The sequence below is a fragment of the Triturus cristatus genome, chromosome 9, assembly GCF_964204655.1.
Source record: "Triturus cristatus chromosome 9, aTriCri1.1, whole genome shotgun sequence".
Lineage (NCBI taxonomy): Eukaryota > Metazoa > Chordata > Amphibia > Caudata > Salamandridae > Triturus > Triturus cristatus.
Window position 1 is genome coordinate 757,280,223 of NC_140592.1, and position 23,440 is coordinate 757,303,662.

General features: G+C 48.2%; 1 protein-coding gene across 2 annotated transcripts in view; it reads right to left on the reverse strand.

The window, feature by feature from the left end:
* MTA2 (metastasis associated 1 family member 2) overlaps nucleotides 1-23,440 on the reverse strand; it is a 521,443-nt gene that overhangs the window by 205,104 nt on the left and 292,899 nt on the right. For both annotated transcript variants that reach the window (XM_085626074.1, XM_085626073.1), the window contains exons 14-15: nucleotides 7,674-7,902; nucleotides 7,471-7,560 (exon numbers count right to left, since the gene is read on the reverse strand). In XM_085626074.1, coding sequence (XP_085482200.1) covers nucleotides 7,471-7,560; nucleotides 7,674-7,902 — 319 coding nt within the window. The remainder of the gene's footprint in view (nucleotides 1-7,470; nucleotides 7,561-7,673; nucleotides 7,903-23,440) is intronic.

The following is a 23,440-nucleotide window of genomic DNA, read 5'->3' on the forward strand; positions in this document are numbered from 1 at the left end:
CGTTTCTCTATTTTTCTGCCAGTGAAGTCCATCCTTCTACTCTCCGTGTCAGGTGGTGGTCCAGAGGGTGCCAGAACATTGGCCCTTTTTCTGGCTGTAGATGTGATAATGGAGTCTGCTGTGACCGATCCCTTGATGTATGGAGGGTCCTGGGAGGAGTGTTTATATTTTTTCTCTGTTCTGGGTGTGATGGATCTGCATGTTGCAGGGTCCTTGAACGCCTCCTTCCCCTGGTTCACGACACTCTGAAGCATGGGGAGGAACTGGCTCCTAGTTTGGATGGGGAGCAGTGTCTCGAGTAAAAAGTCCGCTTTCTGTTTTTCCTCCTCTAGTTTCACGCCAAAAGCTGCAGCCGCGCTCTTTACGACCATGTTGTAAGCCCCAATATCATCTGGCGGCGAAGGCCTCGAAGGATAAGTCTCCACGGTCTCTTCTGGATTTTCGGCATCTAGGTCCTGCCATTCCAGGTCTTGCGCCGTCGACGGCACCGAGCCGTAGTTCGATTGCTGTTCCTCCTCCTCTTCTCCCTCATAGTAGAGGTCATCTTCCTCTTCTTCAGGAGTTTGACTGCTCTTCGGCGTTGGAACTCGTCCTGCTCTTCGACCTCGACGATATCCGTCGGTGGTTTCGTTGGGATTGTGAATTTCTTCATCTTCTCGTCAAACTCCTTTTTCCTTTGAAGGATGCTCTCCATCACCGCCTCGAGCCTTCTCTTTTTCTTCTCCATGTCGGAGGCATGTTCGCCGTCGAGCACTGGCCTTTTCGACAGAGCTTCAACGACGGACAAAGTCGCGTCGACGCAACGCCCAATCTCGTGGGCCTGTTTCGACGAACTTTGTTTTTCGGCGGCCTTCGGCACCTAGGAGTCCTTCTCGAAGGATCCGCTGGGCCTTTCGTCCTTGGATCCACTCGCGGTCGTCGAAATTTTCGGCGCCGGTGTTCCCTTCGAGGACTTAGACTCTGGTTTTCGAGAGTCAGTGTCTGGTTTTCGGGGCCCTTTCGGGGTTTTTGTGCTCGACGTCTCTCCTACCTTGTCAGACGTCTTCTTATCGGTCTCTGCGACCATGAAGTCATCAGGTCCCTCGGCGACGTTGTCTTCATCGTTGGTGGAGAGGCCCAGTTCGTACAGAGACGGGGCCTTACCCTTTCCTTCCATGTTGTAGTTGGCACTCCTCTGCCTCTCTCTCACCCTGAGTGTCTTCGGTGTGAAGGCGGAGCAGGCGTTGCAGTCTTTGCTCTCGTGGTCGACTGGCAGGCAAAGGTTGCAGACCGGATGTTGGTCCTTCTGCGCGTATTTGTGGTGGCAGTTACGGCAGAATTTAAAAGGTGTTTTGTCCATTCCTGCGCTCAGTGTCCCTGAGTGCGCATTCTCCGTTGGACGTCGAAGATCGAGGTTTTCCTCCTTCGTCGTCCCGGCTCGATGTTCTTCCTGTCTGTAGTCTCCTTTAATTTTCCTTCGATGAAACTCGTGCTCTTCTTTCTTCGTTAAACTCTGGAGCTTCTCGGTGACGATCCAGACCCAATGGCAGAAAAAAGAATCTGAAGATGGCGCCCCAAGGTGGGACTTTCGCAGGAAGCATGCCGACGTCACGAGAAGTACACCAAATGGTGGGATGTCGACGCCCACCTGGGCTACAAAAAAAAAAAAAAAAGACAAAAGAAAGACTACGAATCCGGACCCAACCACCAGACCGCGGAATAATGCACAGCATAGTGAATCCAGAAAGATTAACGCTGCAAAATTTAACAAGTAACATACTAGTTGTTCTAATGGAGCACAGGGGTCTATGTTGCGTGAAGCACAATAGTGTACAACAGGTTTCCATTTTGCCGCATAACATGCTTTGTGGTTGGCCACCTGGCTTCCTTTAGAATGTCCATGCATTCTGGTGGTAATTGCAAGTACCCAAACTCTACAACCTCAGGAGCCAGATTGCAAGGTTGAGTTGCTGTGCGTTTGGTTGCCCGACTCTTCCCTTGCTCTGAGTGACAAGATCTGAAATGTTGGGAAGCTTCTCGTGATGTACTAGGGACAGCTCTAGCGGCGCTGTGTACCAAAGCTGCCGTGCCCATGTTGGGGCTATGAGGATCATTTCGAGTGACGTTTGTTTGAGTTTCCTGACCAGGAATGGAATGAGTGGGAGAGGAGGAAAAGCATATGCAAATATCCCTGACCAGTTCAACCACAGAGCATAGCCTTGGATTGTGGATGTGGGTGTCTGCATGCAAGTTTTTGGCATTTTCGGTGGTGGCGAAGAGATCTATACTTGGTGTTCCCCACAGCTGATAGTGTAGGACTGGACTGTGGACTTCCCATTTGTGGACTTGTTATGTCCTGGTTAGTAGGTCTGCTACAGAGTTGTCCACCTCCTGGTATGTTTTGTGCCAGGAGGTGGATTCTGTGACTGATGGCCCATCTCCATATGAGCTGTGTCAGCTGAGACAGCAGTAATGAATGTGTCCCTCCCTGTTTCTGGATGCAGTACATTGCTGCCATATTGTATGCGTAAAAAGTAATTTTCCTGTTTTGTTGGGTAGAAAAGATCGGAGCGTCAGCTGTATGGCTGGTAGCTCTAGAACACTGATGTGAAACATCTGCTGATGTGCAGACCACTGACCCTGTACCGTAATGTCCTCCATGTGAGCTCTCCAACCCATCAGTGATGCATCTGTAGTGAATGGCACTTGTGGGATTGGGTCCCTTAAGGCTCTCCCCTTTAGTGTGTTCTGTTGATTACACCATTTTTGTGCCTGATGGACCCCGGGTGAAACCAACACAAGATCCTCCAAGTTGCCTACCGCCTGTGACCACTGAAATGTAAGACACTTCTGTAGGGGTCACATATGTAACCTTGCATGTAGAATTATTGCTATGCAAGATGCCATAATTCCTAAGAGACTCATCACCATCCTTACTGGGAGGAGACTATGTGGTTAAAAAAGAGGCAGTTGGTTCTGGAGATTAAGAACCCTCTGTGTATTGGGTTAAGCTTTTGCTGTGACCAATGAGTATGGCTCCAAGATATGGCTGTATTTCGAGCAGTAATAAATGGGATTTTGTAGCAATTATTGTGAATCCTAATTTGTGTAACAGGTTGATAGTGGTTTTGGAGTCCTGTAGACATTTCTGTTTGCTAGAACTCTTGATCAGCCAATAGTCCAGGTAAGGGAAGACATGAATGTTTTCCCTTCTCAGACTTGGTGCCACTACAGCTAGACATTTGGTGAACACACGTCAGGCTGTTGCTACCCCAAATGGTAGCACCTTGAATTGATAATGACATCCACTTACCACAAACCGGAGGTGCAGAGTGAATCGGTAGTTGAAAGTATGTGTCCTTCAGATCCAATGCTATCATGTAGTCACCTTCCTGAAGTGGTATTACATTCTGTAGTGTCAACATGTGGAAGTGTGAGGAAGTGTTCAGACAGGATGTGCAAACTGCGTGTGCGCAGATCCAATAAGGGACCATCCTTTTTCGGCTATGAAAAAGTATAGGGAGTACACTCGCTTTTCTCTGTTTGAATGGAACAGGTTCTATGGTCCCTTTTTTGAGTAGGGTGTTTATCTCTTCCTTCAGCAGGTGTAGGTGACGTGATTGCACTAAGGGATATTTGGTAATTGACTTTTAAGTACTAGGCAATACCCCTGACTAATGCTGCCTAGCACCCACTGATCTGGGTTACTTCTGGCCACAACTAATGGAATTGTTGTAGCCTTCCCCTGACAGTTGAAGTGTGATCAGGGGAACTGTTGGCAAGTCACTGTTTGGAGGTAGAGGCTCCCTTTGCGGGTTTCCTCTACCTTTACCTCTTGGTCTGAAACCACCTATGTAATATACTTTTCCTGATGGTACTGTTGGCGCTGATAACTTGGGGTCACTGGGGTGTTCATTGAGGCCCCTCTTACTTTGTATCTCTGAAAGGGCTGGTGTTTCTGCGCTGTTGGCTACATGGCTCCCATTGATCTTGCAGGTTCTGTGCCGTTTTGATTTCATCTAGTTGTGTATCAGACTCCGAACCAAAGAGGTGGTCTCCATCGAATGGGATGTTTAAGATGTGTGTTGCACTTCGTTAAACCCTGCGATGCGAGGCCATGCATGTCGGCAAAGCATTACTGATGAATTAATCTCCCTTGCAACTGTCTGCGCTATCTAGACCACAGCGGATTGTTGCATTAGATATTTGTCTTCTGCAACTTAAATCTACCCTTTTTTTTTTTAGTGCTCTGGGAGATGCAGTCAAAGTTCTTCCATTTCATCCCATGTAGCTCTGTTGTAGCATGATAAGAGGCCCACCAAGTTTGCAATCCTCCAACGATTGGCATGACCAGTAGCAACCCTTTTACCCGCTGCATCAATGCGCTTACTTTCATTGTCTGGAGTTGGAGAATTCGTAATGCTTTGTGATGCTGCTCTTTTGCGCCTCGTAGTTACCACTTAGGAGTCGGCAGTAAGGTGACCTCTGAAGCAGAGAGGGTCAGAGGGTGAAGGTCTTTATATCCTCTCGATCCTGGGTATGAGTAACCTTGATTTACCTGGGTCTCTGAAAATTTCCTTGGAAACTTTAATCACTGAGCCTATCATTGGTAGGTACTTTACTGGTTGCTCTGTCCTGGAGACTGTCTCGACCAGGAAATCCATCTCCTCTTCCATACTGTGCAATGCTAATTTAGGATACTCTGCTTGCCACTGTATTACACGGTGCTTGGAAGAGGCATCATCTGGTAGAGGTGCCTTGGCTGAGATAGGTGGTTCTAGGTCTGTCTTCGTTACGAGTCTCCCTGGGAATCGGACTAGTAAGTCTCAAGGCTGGGGCTGTCTATTTCCTCTGCTCCATGAGTGGGCAAGGGTGACCTAGTGCGTGGTGATATTGGGCAGCTTTGTGGCATGGGGCTTGTGGCTCTATGCTCTGGCCACCCTTTTTAACAATGGCTGTGTAATATCCAAGTCTTAGCTTTGTCACGTGGAAGCTTTTTCTTGCCCATTTACTTTAGATGGCTGACCGTGTTTCTGCATGAACTGTTGAAGGCCTTAGAAGACATCCTTCTTCTTCTGGAAGTATGGGCTTATGTGGTGTTTTTGCCTGCTTCTCAGTCACAGTTGTTGTTGCAGAGGAAGGTGCCTTTGTTTTGGCGTCAGAGGAGCAGAGGTCTACTTTGGCGTCGAGAAATGGCCATGCTCTTTACCCTTCGTCTGAGTCAAGGAGTGTTTTGGCTCCATATAGCTGGACACTGGTCACTTATACGGCTCCGAATGTTTGATCGGTGCTGAAGAGTGGCATGGAGGTTTTGCTGGCACCAATGTACGTGCCGGGGTGAGTTGTTTTGTCATTGATATAGATATCAGCCAGATGTCTGCTTCATGCTTCTACTTATGCCTTGACACCCATTCGGGAAGGTCCTGGGTACCTAGTGTACCATTTACCAGGGGCTGACATGTGGCCAGAGTTTGCCAATTTGGGTTTAGGTTTCAGCACAGTTTTAGGGAAGGAACATAGGCCAAGGGTACCCGATTGGCAGGAGCCCAGGGCACACTCAGTCAAAGTACATTCAGCAAAAAGTGGGGGCATACCATGCAAGAAAGATGGCACTCTCTCATAAACCCCTAGTATGTCACCCTCCAATGAGAGGGGGGCATATGCCTCTTACTGATTGGAGGGGACCCCTTCTACAAGATGGCAGGTACTGAGATGTGTGCTTCACCTTGCTTCCCTCACCAGACTTCCCTCTCTTCCTGGCTATGTTTTCCCGCCGGTTCTTGTGCCCAAAATGGGGATCAGAAACGGTGGGAGCCTGTTGCTGATCGCAACAAAAGGCCGGGGGTAGCTAACAAAGGTGGCAGGCCTTTGAAGCTCCCTTTTCGAGGACCCTGCCCAACCTAGTGGAGGAGACATTACACCTCTTCCCAGGATGTACTTTGTTCCCGGACCCAGAGAGCGGAGGGCTCTCTACCCAGGGGTCCAGAAACCGGTCTGGAGGTGACAGATGGCTGGGAGTCAGAAACCGCACCAGGGTTAGACGTTTTTCAGGGGGTATCTCTAAGATACCCTCTGTGTGCATTTTTCATTAAAGCCAACACTGGCATCAGTGTGGGTTTAAAGTGCTAGAAAGTTTAATACCAAACATCCCAGACTTCAGTAAAGCCATTATGGAATGTCATGGTGAGTTGTGATATGATGTGTGTTGGTGTAATGTATGTGTGTAGTGTGTTTTGCTGGTGTGTATGTTGGTGGTATATGTAAGTAATTTAATGTTGCTGAATTTACCAACTTCAGAAGGATGGAATGCAGAAAGAACAGTCCTCAGATTTAACCTATTGACCTTCTGATCACTGCATCTTCTAACTGACTGTTGACCTCGCAGAACCATCCTATTGTATTTATAGCACATGTTGGAATATTCCCATATTCCCATACTGCTGGCGAGTTCACTCTTAATTTTTATTAACTCAGCCAGCCACGCTTCAGCATGCTTCTGACAACAGGCAGATATTATATATAAACAACTCTTCCAGATGCAGAGCTGTCGGACCTGGTCCAGAGGTACAGCCAGCTCATATTCAAATGCAGAGCGGAAGAAAGCCTGCAGAGTAGCAAAAATTAGGGTGTGTTTCAATCCTAAATGTATTTCACACTGGAAGGAGTTGAACTGCTCGGCCTTGGAGAGCTGAAAGGAGAGGAGCAGGACATGATTATCACAGCACGTACATCCTTCCCAGGCGAGGACCGGCGTGGCGGTGCAGCTACTCAAAGCGCCGAGCGAGGACAGAGAGAACACACAATCAAGGTGAGATGCGGCGTGTGAACACACAATCAAGGGAAGGTGCAGCGTGTCAAAGGCTTCTTTGTGAACGTGAGCCGCTGTGAACCCACGCACTCGTGCTTGTGCTGGGATCCACCTTGCAGGAGCAAGCAGCGTCGAGCGGGCCATCTGTTTTCAATTAGCGCACGAGCCACTGCTCGCTCCTGCAAGGTGGATGCCAGCACAAGCACGAGTGCTTGAAAAGAGCGGACCAATTTCGAAAGGTCATCTCCTAGAGCAACGCATGCGCGCTGCCTAGGTGAGACCTCAAATGTTAGGGGGTAACCAGGCAGAAAGGGGCACTTTCATACATGCAGGCACAAGATTTTGTCAGGAATATCCAACATCTGCCACAAACTCTCACTATCGGTGAGACTGGTCCTGTACATCAGTGTCAGACCCATGGCACTTGTGCCAGTGTTATACGACATCATAAATTGGATTTTTCGTTGCAACCAGGTAGTATGCTCTCCATTTGCCATGATCACCTCCTTCCTTCAGTCACAAATCATGCTGTCCCCATTACACGCAGCGTTGATATCCTAATGCTCCCTCCTGTAGGAAGTCCAGCACCATTTAACTCAATCACTACAGTAACAGTCACTGCATGAAACTCATGTAAAATTAACTCACTGTAAAAATTAATTCATTGTACTTAACATACTCACCTAGCTCCTTTACAATTGCTGCCAGGGGTGGCCGCACCAAGGGAAGAACCTTCACAGGCAACTTCGGTGCTTTCGGTAGCCTAACAGAACCTGGAAGATATTAGAGGAGAAAGGAACAGGTGTGTAGGAAAAAAAAAAAACTTATCGGAGTCCTTTAAGTGAAGTTCTACACTGCCAGTTCCCACACCCTTCACCCTACTTACATTCCACTTTAATGGCGTTTGAGTTGATAGGAGCATAGGGACGCCGTGCAGCCCGACGTGGCTGCAGGATATCACGACACATCCGCCGGGCGATCCTGGTCAGCTTGGTAGTCTGCAGAAGGAAGGTTTGGCGGTTCTTGGCCAGCAGCTTGGCACGGTTAGCGCTGGTTGTGTAAGGTGATAAGCTTTGAGCCTCTGGGCGGGAAAGGTGTCCACGGGAGTGGGGCTCCTGCAAGAGTCAATGAAAGATAGTTAGGGGGTTACACACATTCGGGAAATGCTTCTCACTGTATCTCAATAGAGCACAGTCCAGGAAGGAAGAAGGGCTAAAAACAATGACTACTCAATTGATGAGCAGACAGAGCACAATCTCCCTCACCACCAAAAAGCACAAGTCTAAATATTTGTGCACAAGGGGGTTGTATACTGTAGAGAAACTTGCAACATCTAAATAAGTCTAAAAATCTAAATCTAATCATTTCTAAAGCGTAAACTATGCAAACCTAAGGGTCTCAAAGCACTAGGGGCCGTCAGGGAGATTGAGTGAGCTATTGCCCCCAGTCACATGGTGCTATGATGAGCTGCCGCCGACGCCATGGACCGAACCTTGAGCCCTGCGCTCCGGAGTCAGCTGCCCTGGCCGTTGCGCCACACCCTCTCCCTCTCCTCTAGAATTTAAGTTTCTCATACTTCTGGTCTTGGTTTTATCCTGCCTTCTCTCAGCTGCAAAATAAGTGTTGGTGTGATCACTTACTGAAGAGGTGCACACGCTGAGCTCAATTTGAACATTGTGGGCTCTGTAATTGTACTGCCTGCTACTCCAAAGGTCTTAACAAAACCCTTCACTGTTCCTCTATGAAATACGTGTTTAGACTTCCCGCATTATTTATATACAAGTATGTATATGTGAGTATGAACCTTACTCTTAGGATCACAGGTTGACAGGTGGGTAATGTCTTTTTGGGTGCTTCGACATCCTTCGGAGCCCAAAAGCAGTCTTTGAGATAAGGACACAGATTGAAGTAAGAGGGTTTTCAGATACTATGTGTGAGAAAGTGGCTCTGTATATACTGTTCCCACATAGGTACAGGGTGTACAGAGTCCATAGAGGTTTGGCAGAGGCTAAAGTTAGATATAACCTTACTCTCTAAAGTGGTAGCTTGGTCAAGCAGTAAGGCAGTATCAGAGGACAGTGAAAAGCATTTGTTGCACACACAGCCAGCAAATGGTCTCGCACACTCAATAACTGAACTCTAGGCCAATGGTTTATATATAAGAAATATATGCTTGTTTTATTTTAGAACCAACAATAGGTATTAAAATATACTTTGAGAATGAGATGCTTTATATAAATACTTTTGCAATATGCAATTGACTTTTGTAGAATGTTACAAGTGGTTGCAATAGGCAACACAATTCTAAACACAATAATGCATTGAGTTCAAAGGAAGTTTCAAGTTATTTGCCACAGATTACTTTTAGGATTACTTTTGGAATTCCAGGACTGGATCCTAGATTCAGTCCTGGGTCAGTACTTGGAATCAAGTGATAAAAGTCGACTTAATTACTGTGACGATTTTAGACAATATTTTGCCATTTTAAAATTTGACACCTAGAAAATATTTCATAGAAAACAGTCAAGGATTCCCTATGGCAGAAAATTCAAGTTGCAGGTATAGTATGTTCTTGTTACTTTTGTAATCCAGTACTGGGTGCCTAGACTCAGTACTGGGACCTTTATCCAAAACAGGTAAGTAATTACGTTTTCAGATATTATACGATTTTTAAAGAATATTTAAAGATTGCAGAAATTGACACTTAAAAGAAATTTCACAGAAAAAACAGTCAATGAATTCCTATGGAAGAAAATTGGGTTACTGGTAAGTACAGTTGTAAGTATTTTTCAGAGTCAGTGCTGGGCACCAAGATCCAGCACTAGGAGCTCACCTAAGAGCAGGTGAGTATTTTCGTTTTCGTTACTCGGCTGATTTTTGGTGAATATTTTATGTTTTGAAAAGTCCACACTTACAAGAAATTTCTGGAAAAGCCAGTCAATGTTACCCTATGGAGAAAATTGAGTTATCGGTTTAAAGGTAAGTACTCGACTGGCAGAGTTAAAGTTCTGGGCATAGACTCTGGGATCTCCCAGGGTCAGGTAGGTACAGTTGGTTCACCCTCAGTGGCACAAGGGCAGCCGGGTGCAGAGAGAGTTAGGCCCAATGTTATCCTATGAGAGGTAGGGTGGCCTTGGTTGGTGGCTGCTGACTAGCAGGCCACGCGGCTGTGGGAGCTGGGCTCCTGGTCACTTACTCAGGGCAAGTGGGGAAGTAGATGTGAGAAAGTGCCATCTTTCTTGCATGGTATGCCCCCACTTTTTACTGAATGTACTTTGAGTGTGCCCTGGACTCCTGCCAATCAGGTGCCCAGGGCCTATGTGTCTTCCCTAAAACACAAAAGCCAAATTGGCAAACCCTGGCCACATGTCAGCCCCTGGTAAATGGTACCCAGGGCCTTGTGACCAGGGAAAGCCTCTAAGGGCTGCAGCACTCATTGTGCCACCCTTAGAGGCCCTGTACCCTTACACACACACACTGCCCTTGCAGGCCGAGCGTCTGGGTACAAGACAAAACAAAGTCGACATGGCACACATCCCTGTGTGCCATGCCCACCACCTACACTGCCATGGCATACATCAGCCACCCCTCTAGCTGGGTGCCCTATGCCAATGGTGTGGGCGCAGGAGCCATGAGCCCCTACAGTACCCAGGTCAATTCCTGGGCACTGTAAGTGCAGTGCTGCCATTTAAGAGTATATGGTGCTGGGAGCTCGTCAAACACGAACTCCACAGCACCAGAACGGCAACACTGAAGACCGAGAAGTTTGGCATCAAACTTCTCAGCACATTAAACCCACACTGATGCCAGTGTGGGATTTAATGTACCAAGCACCCCAGAGGGCATCTTAGAGATGCCCCCTGAAACCAAACCTACAATCCACGTCTGTTCTGAGGCTACCTAGGCTGCCACACAGCAGACATGTTGCTGGACCCCTGGGTGGAGAGCCCCCGCTCTCCAGGGCCTGCAACAATGCACATCCCGGGCGAGGTGCTAGGTCTCCTCCCCCAGGATGGTCAGGGGGAAGCTTCAAAGGCATGCCGCCTCTGTGAGCTTCCCCGGGCCACTGCAACCCCCCACTCTGGCGGGAAGCTTGGCCGGAAACCCCAAATAAGGACAGGGAATGTGCCAGCCCGCCAACCCCACCCCTCAGGTGGGGGAGGCGAGGTGAAGCACATCTCCGGGCTCTCGCCATCTTGAAGATGGGAAGCCCTGCCCAATCAGGACTAGGCTACTGTAAGAAAGTGGGTTTCTGTTGCAGTAACCCCCCCCTTTTTTTTGCTTAATAGCGGATGCACTTTTCCTTGTTGTGCCCTGGGCTCCTGCCAATCAGGTGCCCAGGGCCTGTGTTCCTTCCCTACAAACTGCCTAACAGCCAAAACCCAAATTGACAAACCCTGGCCACATGTCAGCCCCTGGTAAATGGTACCCTAGGTACCCAGGGCCTTGTGACCAGGGAAGGCCTCTAAGGGAGGCAGCACTCATTGTGCCACCCTTAGAGGCCCTGTACCCTAACACACACACACACACTGCTCTTGCAGGCTGAGTGTCTGGATACAAGACAAAACAGAGTCGACATGGCACACATCCCTGTGTGCCATGCCCACAACCTACACTGCCCTGGCATACATCAGTCACCCCTCTAGCTGGGTGCCTTATGCCAGTGGTGTGGACACAGAGGCAGGAGCCCTGTGCCCCTACAGTACCCAGGTCCATTCCTGGGTCCTGTAAGTGCAGTGCTGCCAGCTAAGAGAATATGGGGCTGGGAGCTTGTCAAACACGAACTCCACAGCACCATAATTGCAGCACTGAAGACTGAGAAGTTTGGTATCAAACTGCTCAGCACATTAAATCCACACTGATGCCAGTGTGTGATTTAATGTACAAAGCACCACAGAGGGCATCTTCGAGAGGCCCCCTGAATCCTAAACCTACAATCCACGTCTGTTCTGAGGCTGCCTAGGCTGCCACACAGCAGACATATTGCTGGACCCCTGGGTGGGAGAGCCCCTGCTCTCCTGGGCCTGCAACAATGCACATCTTGGGCGAGGTGCTAAATCTCCTCCCCCAGGATGGGCAGGGGGAAGCTTCAAAGGCATTCCGCCTCTGTGATCTTCCCCAGGCCACTGCAACCCCCCACTCTGGCGGGAAGCTTTGCCGGAAACCCCAAATAAGGACAGGGGATGTGCCAGCCTGCTAACCCCACCCCTCAGGTGGGGGAGACGAGGTGAAGCACATCTCCGGGCTCTCGCCATCTTGAAGATGGGAAGCCGTGCCCAATCAGGACTAGGCTCCTGCCCCCCTCCCACAGGAGAGGCAGGATAGGGGGTGTACCCACCCCAGTACAGGGACCCATTGGCCCCTGCCCTTCACCTACCAGTAACACCCCTAAATCTAGTATTTAGGGGCACCCTGAACCTTCCTTCCCCAGATCCCAGATTCGAAACTACAAGAAGAGCAAGAAGAACAAAGACCTGCCCTGCTAAAAAGAGGAAGACACCAACTGCTTTGGCCCCATCCCTACCGGCCTGTCGACCCTCGAACCTGCTCCTGCTCCAGCGCGGCATCTCTTGTGGCCAGCAACCTCAGAAACCCCGGAGGACCTGGCTACCTTTGAACTCTGATTCCCTGGGACTCCCATGAGTAGAGGCTCTCCTCAGAACCTACCTTTCACCCTTGGCAGCAGCCCGGAACCGTGATCCCAGCCCACTCTGCACCAGCCAAGCCTGGCCGGTGCCGGAGTGAACTAAACCCCACGGCGACTGTGACCCCGAGTCCGGTACCCAAGGACCCCCCTCGACAATCCTGAAGAAGCCTGCAGCCTCAGAACAATGTGCCACCCCAACCGCGATCAACAGAGGGTAAGATTTTCCAACACCAAAAAGCACCACAGCACCCGCCCCACGGCCCTCTGTGTCCAATCCCGGGGTACCTACCTATCCACCAACTACCCAACTTACCTCTCAGAGTGGTGGTGGCACCTGAAGAGTCCTCGTCCCCGAGCTTGCAGTCTTTTTCCAAACCGGAGATTTCCCGTTGAAATCCATTGAGCGCCCGAAGGCTCAAAAGCACTCTGCACCCAGCCGCCCGAGTGGCCCTGGCAGTGCAACCTCTACACCTACCTACTTCCCCACTTGCCCTGAGTAAGTGACCAGGAGCCCAGCTCCCACAGCCGCATGGCTTGCCAGACAGCAGCCACCAAACAAGGCCCCCCTATCCCTCATAGGATAACATTGGGCCTAACTCTCTCTGCACCCGGCCGCCCTTGTGCCGCTGAGGGTGAACCAACTGTACCTACCTGACCCTGGGAGACCCCTGAGTCTGTGCCCAGAACCTCACTTCTGCCAGTCGAGTACTTACCCTTAAACCGCAAACTCTATTTTCCTCATAGGGTAACATTGACTGGCTTTTTCCTGAAATTTCTTTTAAGTGTGGACTTTTCAAATCTTCAAATATTCACCAAAAATCAGCCGAGTGGCAAAAACGAATTTACTCACCTGTTCCTAGGTGAACTCCCAGTGCTGGATCTTGATGCCCAGCACTGACCCTGAAAAATCTCTACAACTGTACTTACCCTTAACTCAATTTTCTTCCATAGGAAACCATTGGCTGTTATTCTGTGAAATTTCTTCTAAGTGTCGATTTCTGCAATCTTTAAATATTCTTCAAAAATCGTATGATATCTGAAACGTAATTGCTTACCTGCTATGGATAAAGGTCCCAGTACTGAGTCTAGGCACCCAGTACTGGATTACAAAAGTAACGAGAACATACTTGTGAGAAAGTGGCTCTGTATATACTGTTCCTTAATAGGTACAGGGTGTACAGAGTCCACAGACCCCAAGGGTTTAACAGAGGTTAAAGTTAGATATAACCTTACTCTCCAAAGTGGTAGCCTGGTCGAGCAGTAAAGCAGAATCAGAGGACGTGTAAAGCATTTGTTGTACACACTCAGTCAGCAAATAGTTCCACACACTCAATAACTGAACTCTAGGCCAATGGTTTGTATATAAAAAAAATATATGCTTGTTTTATTTTAGAACCAACACTTGGAATTAAAATATACTTTCTCGACAGGAGATGTTTCATAAAAATACTTTTGTATATGCAATAGACTTTTTAGTAAACAGTTACAAATAGTTGCAATAGGCAACTCTATTTCTAAACACAATACATTGAGCTCAATGATCAATTCAAATTATATGCAACAGATTACTTTGTAGATTACTTTTGTAATTCCAGGCTTGGATCCTAGATCCAGTCCTGGGTCAGTTCTCAGAATCAGCTGTTGAAAGTCGACTTTGGTGCTGTAATGATTTTTAACTAATATTTAGCTATTTCAAAAGTGAGCACTTAGAAAATATTTCAGAGCAAACAATCAATGATTCCCTATGGAAGGAAATGTAGGTTACAGGTACAGTAGGTTATCGTTACTTTTGTAATCCAGTACTGGGTGTCTAGACTCAGTACTGGGACATTTATCCAAAACAGGTAAGTAATTACGTTTTCAGATGTTATACGATTTTTGAGGAATATTTAGAAATTGCAGAAATCAACACTTAAAAGAAATTTCACAGAAAAGCAGTCAATGGTTTCCTATAGAAGAAAAATTAGTTAAAGGTAAGTATAGTTGTGGGTACTTTTCAGAGTCAGTGCTGGGCACCAAGATCCAGCACTGGGAGCTCACCTAAGAGCAGGTGAGTAAATTCGTTTTTGGTACTCGGCTGATTTTTGGTGAATATTTTGAGTTTTAAAAAGTTCACACTTAGAAGAATTTCCAAGAAAAAGCCAGTCAATGTTACCCTATGAGGAAAATGAAGTTAGCGGTTTAAGGGTAAGTACTCGACTGGCAGAGTTGAAGTTCTGGGCATAGACTCAGGGGTCCCCCAGTGTCAGGTAGGTAAAAGTTAGTTCACCCTCAGCGGTTTCAGGACGGCCGGGTGCAGAGAGAGTTAGGCCCACTGTTATCCTATGAGGGATAGGGGGGCCTTGGTTGGTGGCTGCTGTCTGGCAAGCCACGCGGCTGTGGGAGCTGGGCTCCTGGTCACTTACTCAGGGCAAGTGGGGAAGTAGGTTAGAGTAGAGTTTTCACTGCCAGGGCCACTCGGGCAGCCGGGTGCAGGGTGCTTTTGAGCCGTCGGGCGCTCAATTGATTTCTATGGGAAATCTCCGGTTTGGAAAAAGACTGCAGGCTCGGGGACGAGGACTCTTCAGGTGCCACCACCACTTCGAGAGGTATGTTGGGTAGTTGGAGGATAGGTAGGTACCCCGGGATTGGGCACAGAGGGCCGTGGGGCGCCGGGTGCAGGGGTGCCTTTTGGTGTCGGGAAATCTTACCCTCTGTTGATCGCGGTTGGGGTGGCACTCTGTTCTGAGGCTGCAGGCTTCTCCAGGATTGTCGAGGGGGGTCCTTGGGTGCCGGACTCAGGGTCACAGTCGCCATGGGGTCGTCCTTGTGGGTTTAGTTCACTCCGGCACCGGCCAGGCTTGGCGGGTGCAGAGTGAGCTGGGATCGCGGTTCCGGGCTGCTGCCAGGGGTGAAAGGTAGGTTCTGAGTAGAGCCTCTACTCATGGGAGTCCCAGGGAATCAGAGTTCAAAGGTAGCCAGGTCCTCCGGGGTTTCTGAGGTTGCTGGCCACAAGAGATGCCGCGCAGGAGCAGGTTCGACAGGCCGGTAGGGCTGGGGCCAAAGCAGTTGGTGTCTTCCTCTTTTTAGCCGCTGCAGGGCAGGTCTTTGTTCTTCTTGCTCTTCTTGTAGTTTCGAATCTGGGGAAGGAAGGTTCAGGGTGCCCCTAAATACTAGATTTAGGGGCGTTACAGGTAGGTGAAGGCCAGAGACCAATGGGTCCTTGTCCTGGGGTGGGTACACCCCCTATCCTGCCTCTCTCCTGTGGGAGGGGGGCAGTAGCCTAATCCTGATAGGGTAGGGCCTCCCATCTTCAAGATGGCGAGAGCCCGGAGATGTGCTTCACCTCGCCTCCCCCACCTATGGGGTGGGGTGGGCAGGCTGGCACATCCCCTGTCCTTGTATGGGGTTTCCGGCCAAGCTTCCCGCCAGAGTGGGGGGTTGCAGTGGCCTGGGGAAACTCCAAATGGCGGCCTGCCTTTGAAGCTTCCCTTTGCTCATCCTGGGGGAGGAGATTTCTCACCTCACCCAGCATATGGATTGTAGCAGGCCCGGGAGAGCAGGGGCTCTCCCACCCAGGGGTCCAGCAACGTGTCTGCTGTGTGGCAGCCTCAGAGCAGACGTGGATTGTTCGTTAGTTGTAAGGGGGCATCTCTAAGATGCCCTCTGGGGTGCTTGGTACATTAAATCCCACACTGGCACCAGTGTGGGTTTAATGTGCTGAGAAGTTTGATACCAAACTTCCCAGTCTTTAGTGTTGCCATTATGGTGCTGTGGAGCTCGTGTTTGACGAGCTCTCAGCACCACGTACTCTTAAATGGCAGCAATGCACTTACAGTGCCCGGGAATGGACCTGGGTACTGTAGGGGCACAGGGCTCCTGCTCCTGTGCCCACACCATGGGCATAAGGCACCCAGCCAGAGGGGTGGCTGACATATGCCTTGGCAGTGTAGGTAATGGGCATGGCACACAGATGTGTGCCATGTTGACTTCATTTTTGTCCTGCACCCAGACACTCAGCCTGCAAGGGCAGTGTTTGTGTGTTAGGGTACAGGGCCTCCAAGGGTGGCACAATGAGTGCTGCAGCCCTTAGGGGCCTTCCCTGGTCACAAGGCCCTGGGTACCTAGGGTACCATTTACCAGGGGCTGACATGTGGCCAGGGTTTGCCAATTTGGAGTTTGAGTGTTTTAAGGAAGTAACATAGGCCCTGGGCACCTGATTGGCAGGGGTACACGCATTCAAAGTACATTCAGCAATTTAGCAAAAAGTGGGGGCATACCATGCAAAAAGATGGCACTTTCTCACAATACTGTACCTGTAACCTGCATTTTCTTCCATAGGGAATCATTGACTGTTTTCTCTGAAATATTTTCTAAGTGTCGACTTTTAAAATAGCTAAATATTGTTTAAAAATCATTACAGTAATTAAATCTACTTTCATCACTTGATTCTGAATACTGACCCAGGACTGAATCTAGGATCCAGTCCTGGAATTCCAAAAGTAATATACAAAGTAATCTGTTACAAATAACTTGATTTTTTCATTGAGCTCAATGCATTGTTGTGTTTAAAAATAGAGTTGCCATTGCAACCACTTGTAACTGTTTACAAAAGCCAATTGCATATTGCAAAAGTATTTATATGAAACATCTCATGCTGAGAAAGTATATTTTAAATCCAAGTGTTGGTTCTAAAATAAAACAAACATATAATTTTTTTTATATATAAAACATTGGCCTAGAGTTCAGTTATTGAGTGTGTGAAACCATTTGCTGACTGAGTGTGTACAACAAATGCTTTACACTGTTCTCTGGTACTGCCTTACTGCTCGACCAAGCTACCACTTTAGAGAGTAAGGTTATATCTAACTTTAACCTCTGTCAAACCCTGCGGGACTGTGGACTCTGTACACCCTGTACCCATTAGGGAACAGTATATACAGAGCCACTTTCTCACAGCTACTGCCCCCCTCCCACAGGAGAGAGGCAAGATAGGGGGTGTACCCACCCCAGGACATGGACCCATTGGTCCCTGCCCTTCACTTATCTGTAACGCCCCTAAATCTAGTATTTAGGGGCACCCTGAACCTTCCTTCCCCAGATTCCAGAATCCGAAGAAGAGCTAGAAGAAAGAAGACCTGCCCTGCAGCTGCTAAGAAGAGAAAGACACCAACTGCTTTGGCCCCAGCCCTACCGGCCTGTCGACCCTCGAACCTGCTCCAACCCAGCATCTCTTGTGGCCAGCAACCTCACAAACTCCGGAGGACCTGGCTACCTTTTGACTCTAAGCCCCCTGGGACTCCCATGAGTAGAGGCTCTACTCAAAAACTACTTCTAATCCCTGGCAGCAGCCCGGAACCGCAAACCCAGCGTACTCTGCACCCGCCAAGCCTGGCCTGTGCCGGAGTGAACAAAGACCACGTGGACGACCCCACGGCGACTGTGATCCCGAGTCCTGCACTCAAGGACCTCCCTCACCACTCCTGAAGAAGCCTGCAGCCTCAGAACCAGGTGCCCCCCCCAACCGCGATCAACAGAGGGTAAGATTTCCCGACACCAAAAAGGCACCCCTGCAGCCGGCGCCCCGCGGCCCCCTGTGCCCAATCCCGGGGTACCTACCTATCCTCCAACTACCCAACTTACTGCTCGAAGTGGTGGTGGCACCTGAAGAATCTTCGTGCCCGAGCTTGCAGTCTTTTTCTAAACCGGAGATTTCCCATTGAAATCAATTGAGCAGCCCGAAGGCTCAAAAGCACCCTGCACCCAGCCGCCCGAGTGGCCCTGGCAGTGCAACCTCTACACCCATCTACTTCCCCACATGCCCTGAGTAAGTGACCAGGAGCCCAGCTCCCATAGCCGTGTGGCCGGCTAGTCAGCAGCCACCAACCAAGGCCCCCCCTACCTCTCATAGGATAACTTTGGGCCTAACTCGTTCTGCACCCGGCCGCTCTTGTGCCGCTGAGGGTGAACCAACTGTACCTACCTGACCCTGGGAGACCCCCGAGTCTATGCCCAGAACCGTAACTCTGCCAGTCGAGTACTTACCTTTAAACCGATAACTCAATTTTCCCCATAGGGTAACAATGACTGGCTTTTCAAGAAATTTCTTCTAATTTTGGACTTTTCAAAACTTAAAATATTCACCAAAAATCAGCCGAGTAACTAAAACGAAAATACTCACATGTTCTTAGGTGAGCTCCCAGTGCTGGATCTTGGTGCCCAGCACGGACTGAAAAATACTTACAACTGTACTTACCAGTAACCCGATTTTCTCCCATAGGAAATCATTGACTGTTTTTCTGTGAAATTTCTCCTGTCAATTTCTGCAAACTTGAAATATTCTTTAAAAATCGTATAATATCTGAAAACGTAATTACTTACCTGTTTTGGATAAAGATCCCAGTACTGAGTCTAGGCACCCAGTACTGGATTACAAAAGTAACGAGAACATACTATACCTGCAACTTGAATTTTCTGCCATAGGGAATCATTCATTGTTTTCTATGGAATATTTTTGAAGTGTCAACTTTTAAAATAATAAAATATTGTCTAAAAATCATCACAGTAATTAAGTCGACTTTTATCACTTGATTCCAAGTATTGGCCCAGGACTGAATCTAGGATCCAGTCCTGGAATTCCAAAAGTAATCCTAAAAGTAATCTGTGGCAAATAACTTGAAACTTCCATTGAACTCCATGCATTATTGTGTTTAGAATTGTGTTGCCTATTGCAAACACTTGTAACTTTCTACAAAAGTCAATTGCATATTGCAAAAGTATTTATATAAAGCATCTCATTCTCAGAAAGTATATTTTAATACTTATTGTTGGTTCTAAAATAAAACAAGCATATATTTTTTATATATAAACCATTGTCCTAGAGTTCAGTTATTGAGTGTGTGAGGCCATTTGCTGGCTGAGTGTGTGCAACAAATGCTTTACACTGTCCTCTGATACTGCCTTACTGCTCGACCAAGCTACCACTTTAGAGAGTAAGGTTATATCTAACTTTAGCCTCTGCCAAACCTCTGGGGACCATGGACTCTGTACACCCTGTACCTATTTGGGAACAGTATATACAGAGCCACTTTCTCACAGTAGATAGGTGTAGAGATTGCACTGCCAGGGCCACTCGGGCGGCTGGGTGCAGGGTGCTTTTGAGCCTTCGGGCATTCAATTGATTTCAATGGGAAATCTCCAGTTTAGAAAAAGACTGCAAGCTCGGGGACGAAGATTCTTCAGGTGCCACCACCACTTCGAGAGGTAAGTTGGGTAGTTGGAGGATAGGTAGGTACCCCAGGATTGGACACAGGGGGCCGCGGGGCGCCAAGCGTGCCTTTTGGTGTCGGGAAATCTTACCCTCTGTTGATTGCGGTTGGGGGGGGTGGACACCTGGTTCTGGTTGTGATTCTCATTTACACATTTCTTGAAACTGGAACGGATTACCCCCACTAGCGCTGTTATTTTAGACTAGAAATTGCACAGTTACCCTGTAGGGTGTTAGAAACGAATTTTAGAGAGAAGCTGAATGAATTCTGGAAAAACGAACAAATTTTAAAAAAACGTCTTTTTAATTGTGATAACAATGCTTTTAATATTGCACTAACCCTAGCGTGATTTGCACAGTATTTTGGTGCCTACCTGACCTGCCAGAGCGAAGGGAATAGGGCACTTGACCACGAGCACCAGCCGCCATCTTGGGGCAGGGTCGGGACGCGGTCTAGCTCTTCTCCACTTCCGGGAGAGAGCTATTTAGAGCGAGCGAGCCCTCTGCTCTGTTGATTCTCATTTACACATTTCTTGAAACTGGAACGGATTACCCCCACTAGCGCTGTTATTTTAGACTAGAAATTGCACAGTTACCCTGTAGGGTGTTAGAAACGAATTTTAGAGAGAAGCTGAATGAATTCTGGAAAAACGAACAAATTTTAAAAAAACGTCTTTTTAATTGTGATAACAATGCTTTTAATATTGCACTAACCCTAGCGTGATTTGCACAGTATTTTGGTGCCTACCTGACCTGCCAGAGCGAAGGGAATAGGGCACTTGACCACGAGCACCAGCCGCCATCTTGGGGCAGGGTCGGGACGCGGTCTAGCTCTTCTCCACTTCCGGGAGAGAGCTATTTAGAGCGAGCGAGCCCTCTGCTCTGTTGATTCTCATTTACACATTTCTTGAAACTGGAACGGATTACCCCCACTAGCGCTGTTATTTTAGACTAGAAATTGCACAGTTACCCTGTAGGGTGTTAGAAACGAATTTTAGAGAGAAGCTGAATGAATTCTGGAAAAACGAACAAATTTTAAAAAAACGTCTTTTTAATTGTGATAACAATGCTTTTAATATTGCACTAACCCTAGCGTGATTTGCACAGTATTTTGGTGCCTACCTGACCTGCCAGAGCGAAGGGAATAGGGCACTTGACCACGAGCACCAGCCGCCATCTTGGGGCAGGGTCGGGACGCGGTCTAGCTCTTCTCCACTTCCGGGAGAGAGCTATTTAGTCCTCGCTCGACTAGGATGCGCAGCGGACGTGCGCAGCGGGCGCGCGCCGAAGACGCGCCTAAGACAAGCCCGTCTGCGCCCGTCCGAGCCAGATCCGGGCCCAGGGCCACTCCCCCTGGTCCTGCTGGTATCCTACATACAGCTTCCACCCTACGCTATACTTCCACACAGCTGCAGGAATGGAACACAGGACTGGGTATGTCTTGTCAAGTACTTCCGTTATTAAAACACTCATTATCCACACCCATATCATGTGCAGGTTGCTCTTATACTCTGCCACCTCCCCTGTCTGTGACAAATACTATAGACCACCCCTTTATAACTGCCAGCGCTCCTCGCTTAGCGACACAGTATACTAGAGCTGCACTCATTAATTCACGCTCTCTCCCCAAACATAGTCTGGACATCAGGGAGAGCATTATTAATCATGAACTGGACATCTTATTCATCACAGAATCATGGGGAGATGATGCATCTGGCCCTGACTTTGTTCAAGCTACTCCTGAAGGTTACAGTGTAGCTAGACAAGATAGAGCCTTGGGGCGAGGCGGAGGCTTAGCCATTATTCATAGGGACACTTATCGCGCTAAATTTGAGCCCATTCTAAGTACCAATTGCGAAGCTCTCGCATTTACTATCAATCTTACACACAAACAGGCGTTTAAAGGAACCCTGGTGTACAGGCCACCTGGAGCTCGAACCAAATTTCTAGCTGCACTCATTGAAATTATGGAATCAGCAATAGAATCCCCGACTTATACAATTCTTGGGGATTTTAATTTTCCTCTGGAAAACTTGGAAAACAAAGATACACTCCAACTTATCACTGATATGCAGGCAATAGGACTGCAGCAGCTGGTGAAGGGCCCCACGCATGAAGCCGGACACACGCTGGATGGCCTGTTTACGAATGACCATGGCATTGAGTTGGTAGCAACACTACCTTTGATCTGGTCTGACCACCAAGCCATTATTTTTAGGATCCGGATGCTACCACTCAAACCCCCTCAGACCAAAGATAGGGCACCAGTGGGGGCGCGGATGTGGAAAAACGCAGACATACCACATCTCTCAAATCTCTTGCTGTCATCTGCTCCAGAAAGCGGAGACAATACTGAAACTATGTCCATTAAATTTCAGGAATGGATCTTAAAAGCAGCGAACGAAGTTGCTCCTGAAAAAACTTATCGCCCCAATAGAACCACTCCATCTGCCCAGTGGTATACAGAAGAGCTGCGACTTCAGCGTCAGTTCTGCAGAAATTTAGAAAGGCGCTGGAGAAAGCACTATAGTCCATTGGCTAAGCAAGAATACAAAAGTGCTCTGGCTATATATAAGAAAGCTATCACCACACAAAAGAATCTTTTCTTCACTGGTCGTATTGAGCACGCCCAGAACTCAGCTAGGATGTTATTTCAGGTGGTGAACTCTCTGTCTAGTCCTCCAGCTGGCTCCACAATAGAGAACTCGCAGGAATTCTGTACCGCCCTAGCCACATTTTTTACTACTAAAGTAATGGATATTTACTCCACTTTTTCTAAAGAGCCGGTAGGAAGAACCACTGATTTAACTATTCAACCAGCACTGAAGCACCCTTCCTTTACTCAGTTTCAGTCAGCTACCGAAGAACAGGTCAACGCACTTGTTGGCAAAATTAAATCAGGCTCTCCGTTGGACCCATGTCCTCCGACCATAATGAACCAACTACACAATGTGGTTACCCAGCCGCTGACCAACATATGCAACTCCATCTTTAGGACAGGTGTCTATCCACAGACCTGGAAGAAGGCTATTGTTAAACCCCTGATTAAGAAGCCATCTTTAGACCCTACCATCACTTCCAACTACAGGCCAATTGCCTGCCTTCCATTTCCTGCCAAAATAGTGGAGGCAATAATGAATAAACAGCTCTCTGAGTTTATTGAACAACATAAGCTCTTAGATGACACTCAGTTCGGGTTCCGGAAGGGACACGGAACTGAGACAGCATTGATAAAGGCCTCGGATGAAATTCGAGAGATCATGGATTCGGGAGGTGCTGCAGTGCTCATCTTATTGGACCTGTCAGCTGCTTTTGACACGGTCGACCACGTCATCTTGGTCGACCGTGTCGCAGCCCTTGGAATTAGTCATCTGGCTAAAGACCTTATAGCCTCCTTCCTTGTTAATCGCAAACAGGCAGTCAAACTGGGCAACTACTACTCGCCCACTTCTGAACTGCCTTGTGGAGTCCCTCAAGGATCCTCGCTAAGTCCCACGCTTTTTAATATCTATGTTGCGGACTTGGCGAGGGTTATTAAATCACATGGGATGCGATTAACTACCTACGCGGATGACACCCAGCTTGTGCTGGCGGTGCATAAGAACGGTCCAGTGGTAGCAGCTAAGTTTCAGGAGGGGTTACTGGATGTACAATCATGGATGCACAGTAACTGCCTGAAACTTAATGCAGAGAAAACCGAAGTTATGACTTTCGGTAAGATCTCCCCCGAATGGTCCCCAACTTGGTGGCCCAGTCAGAT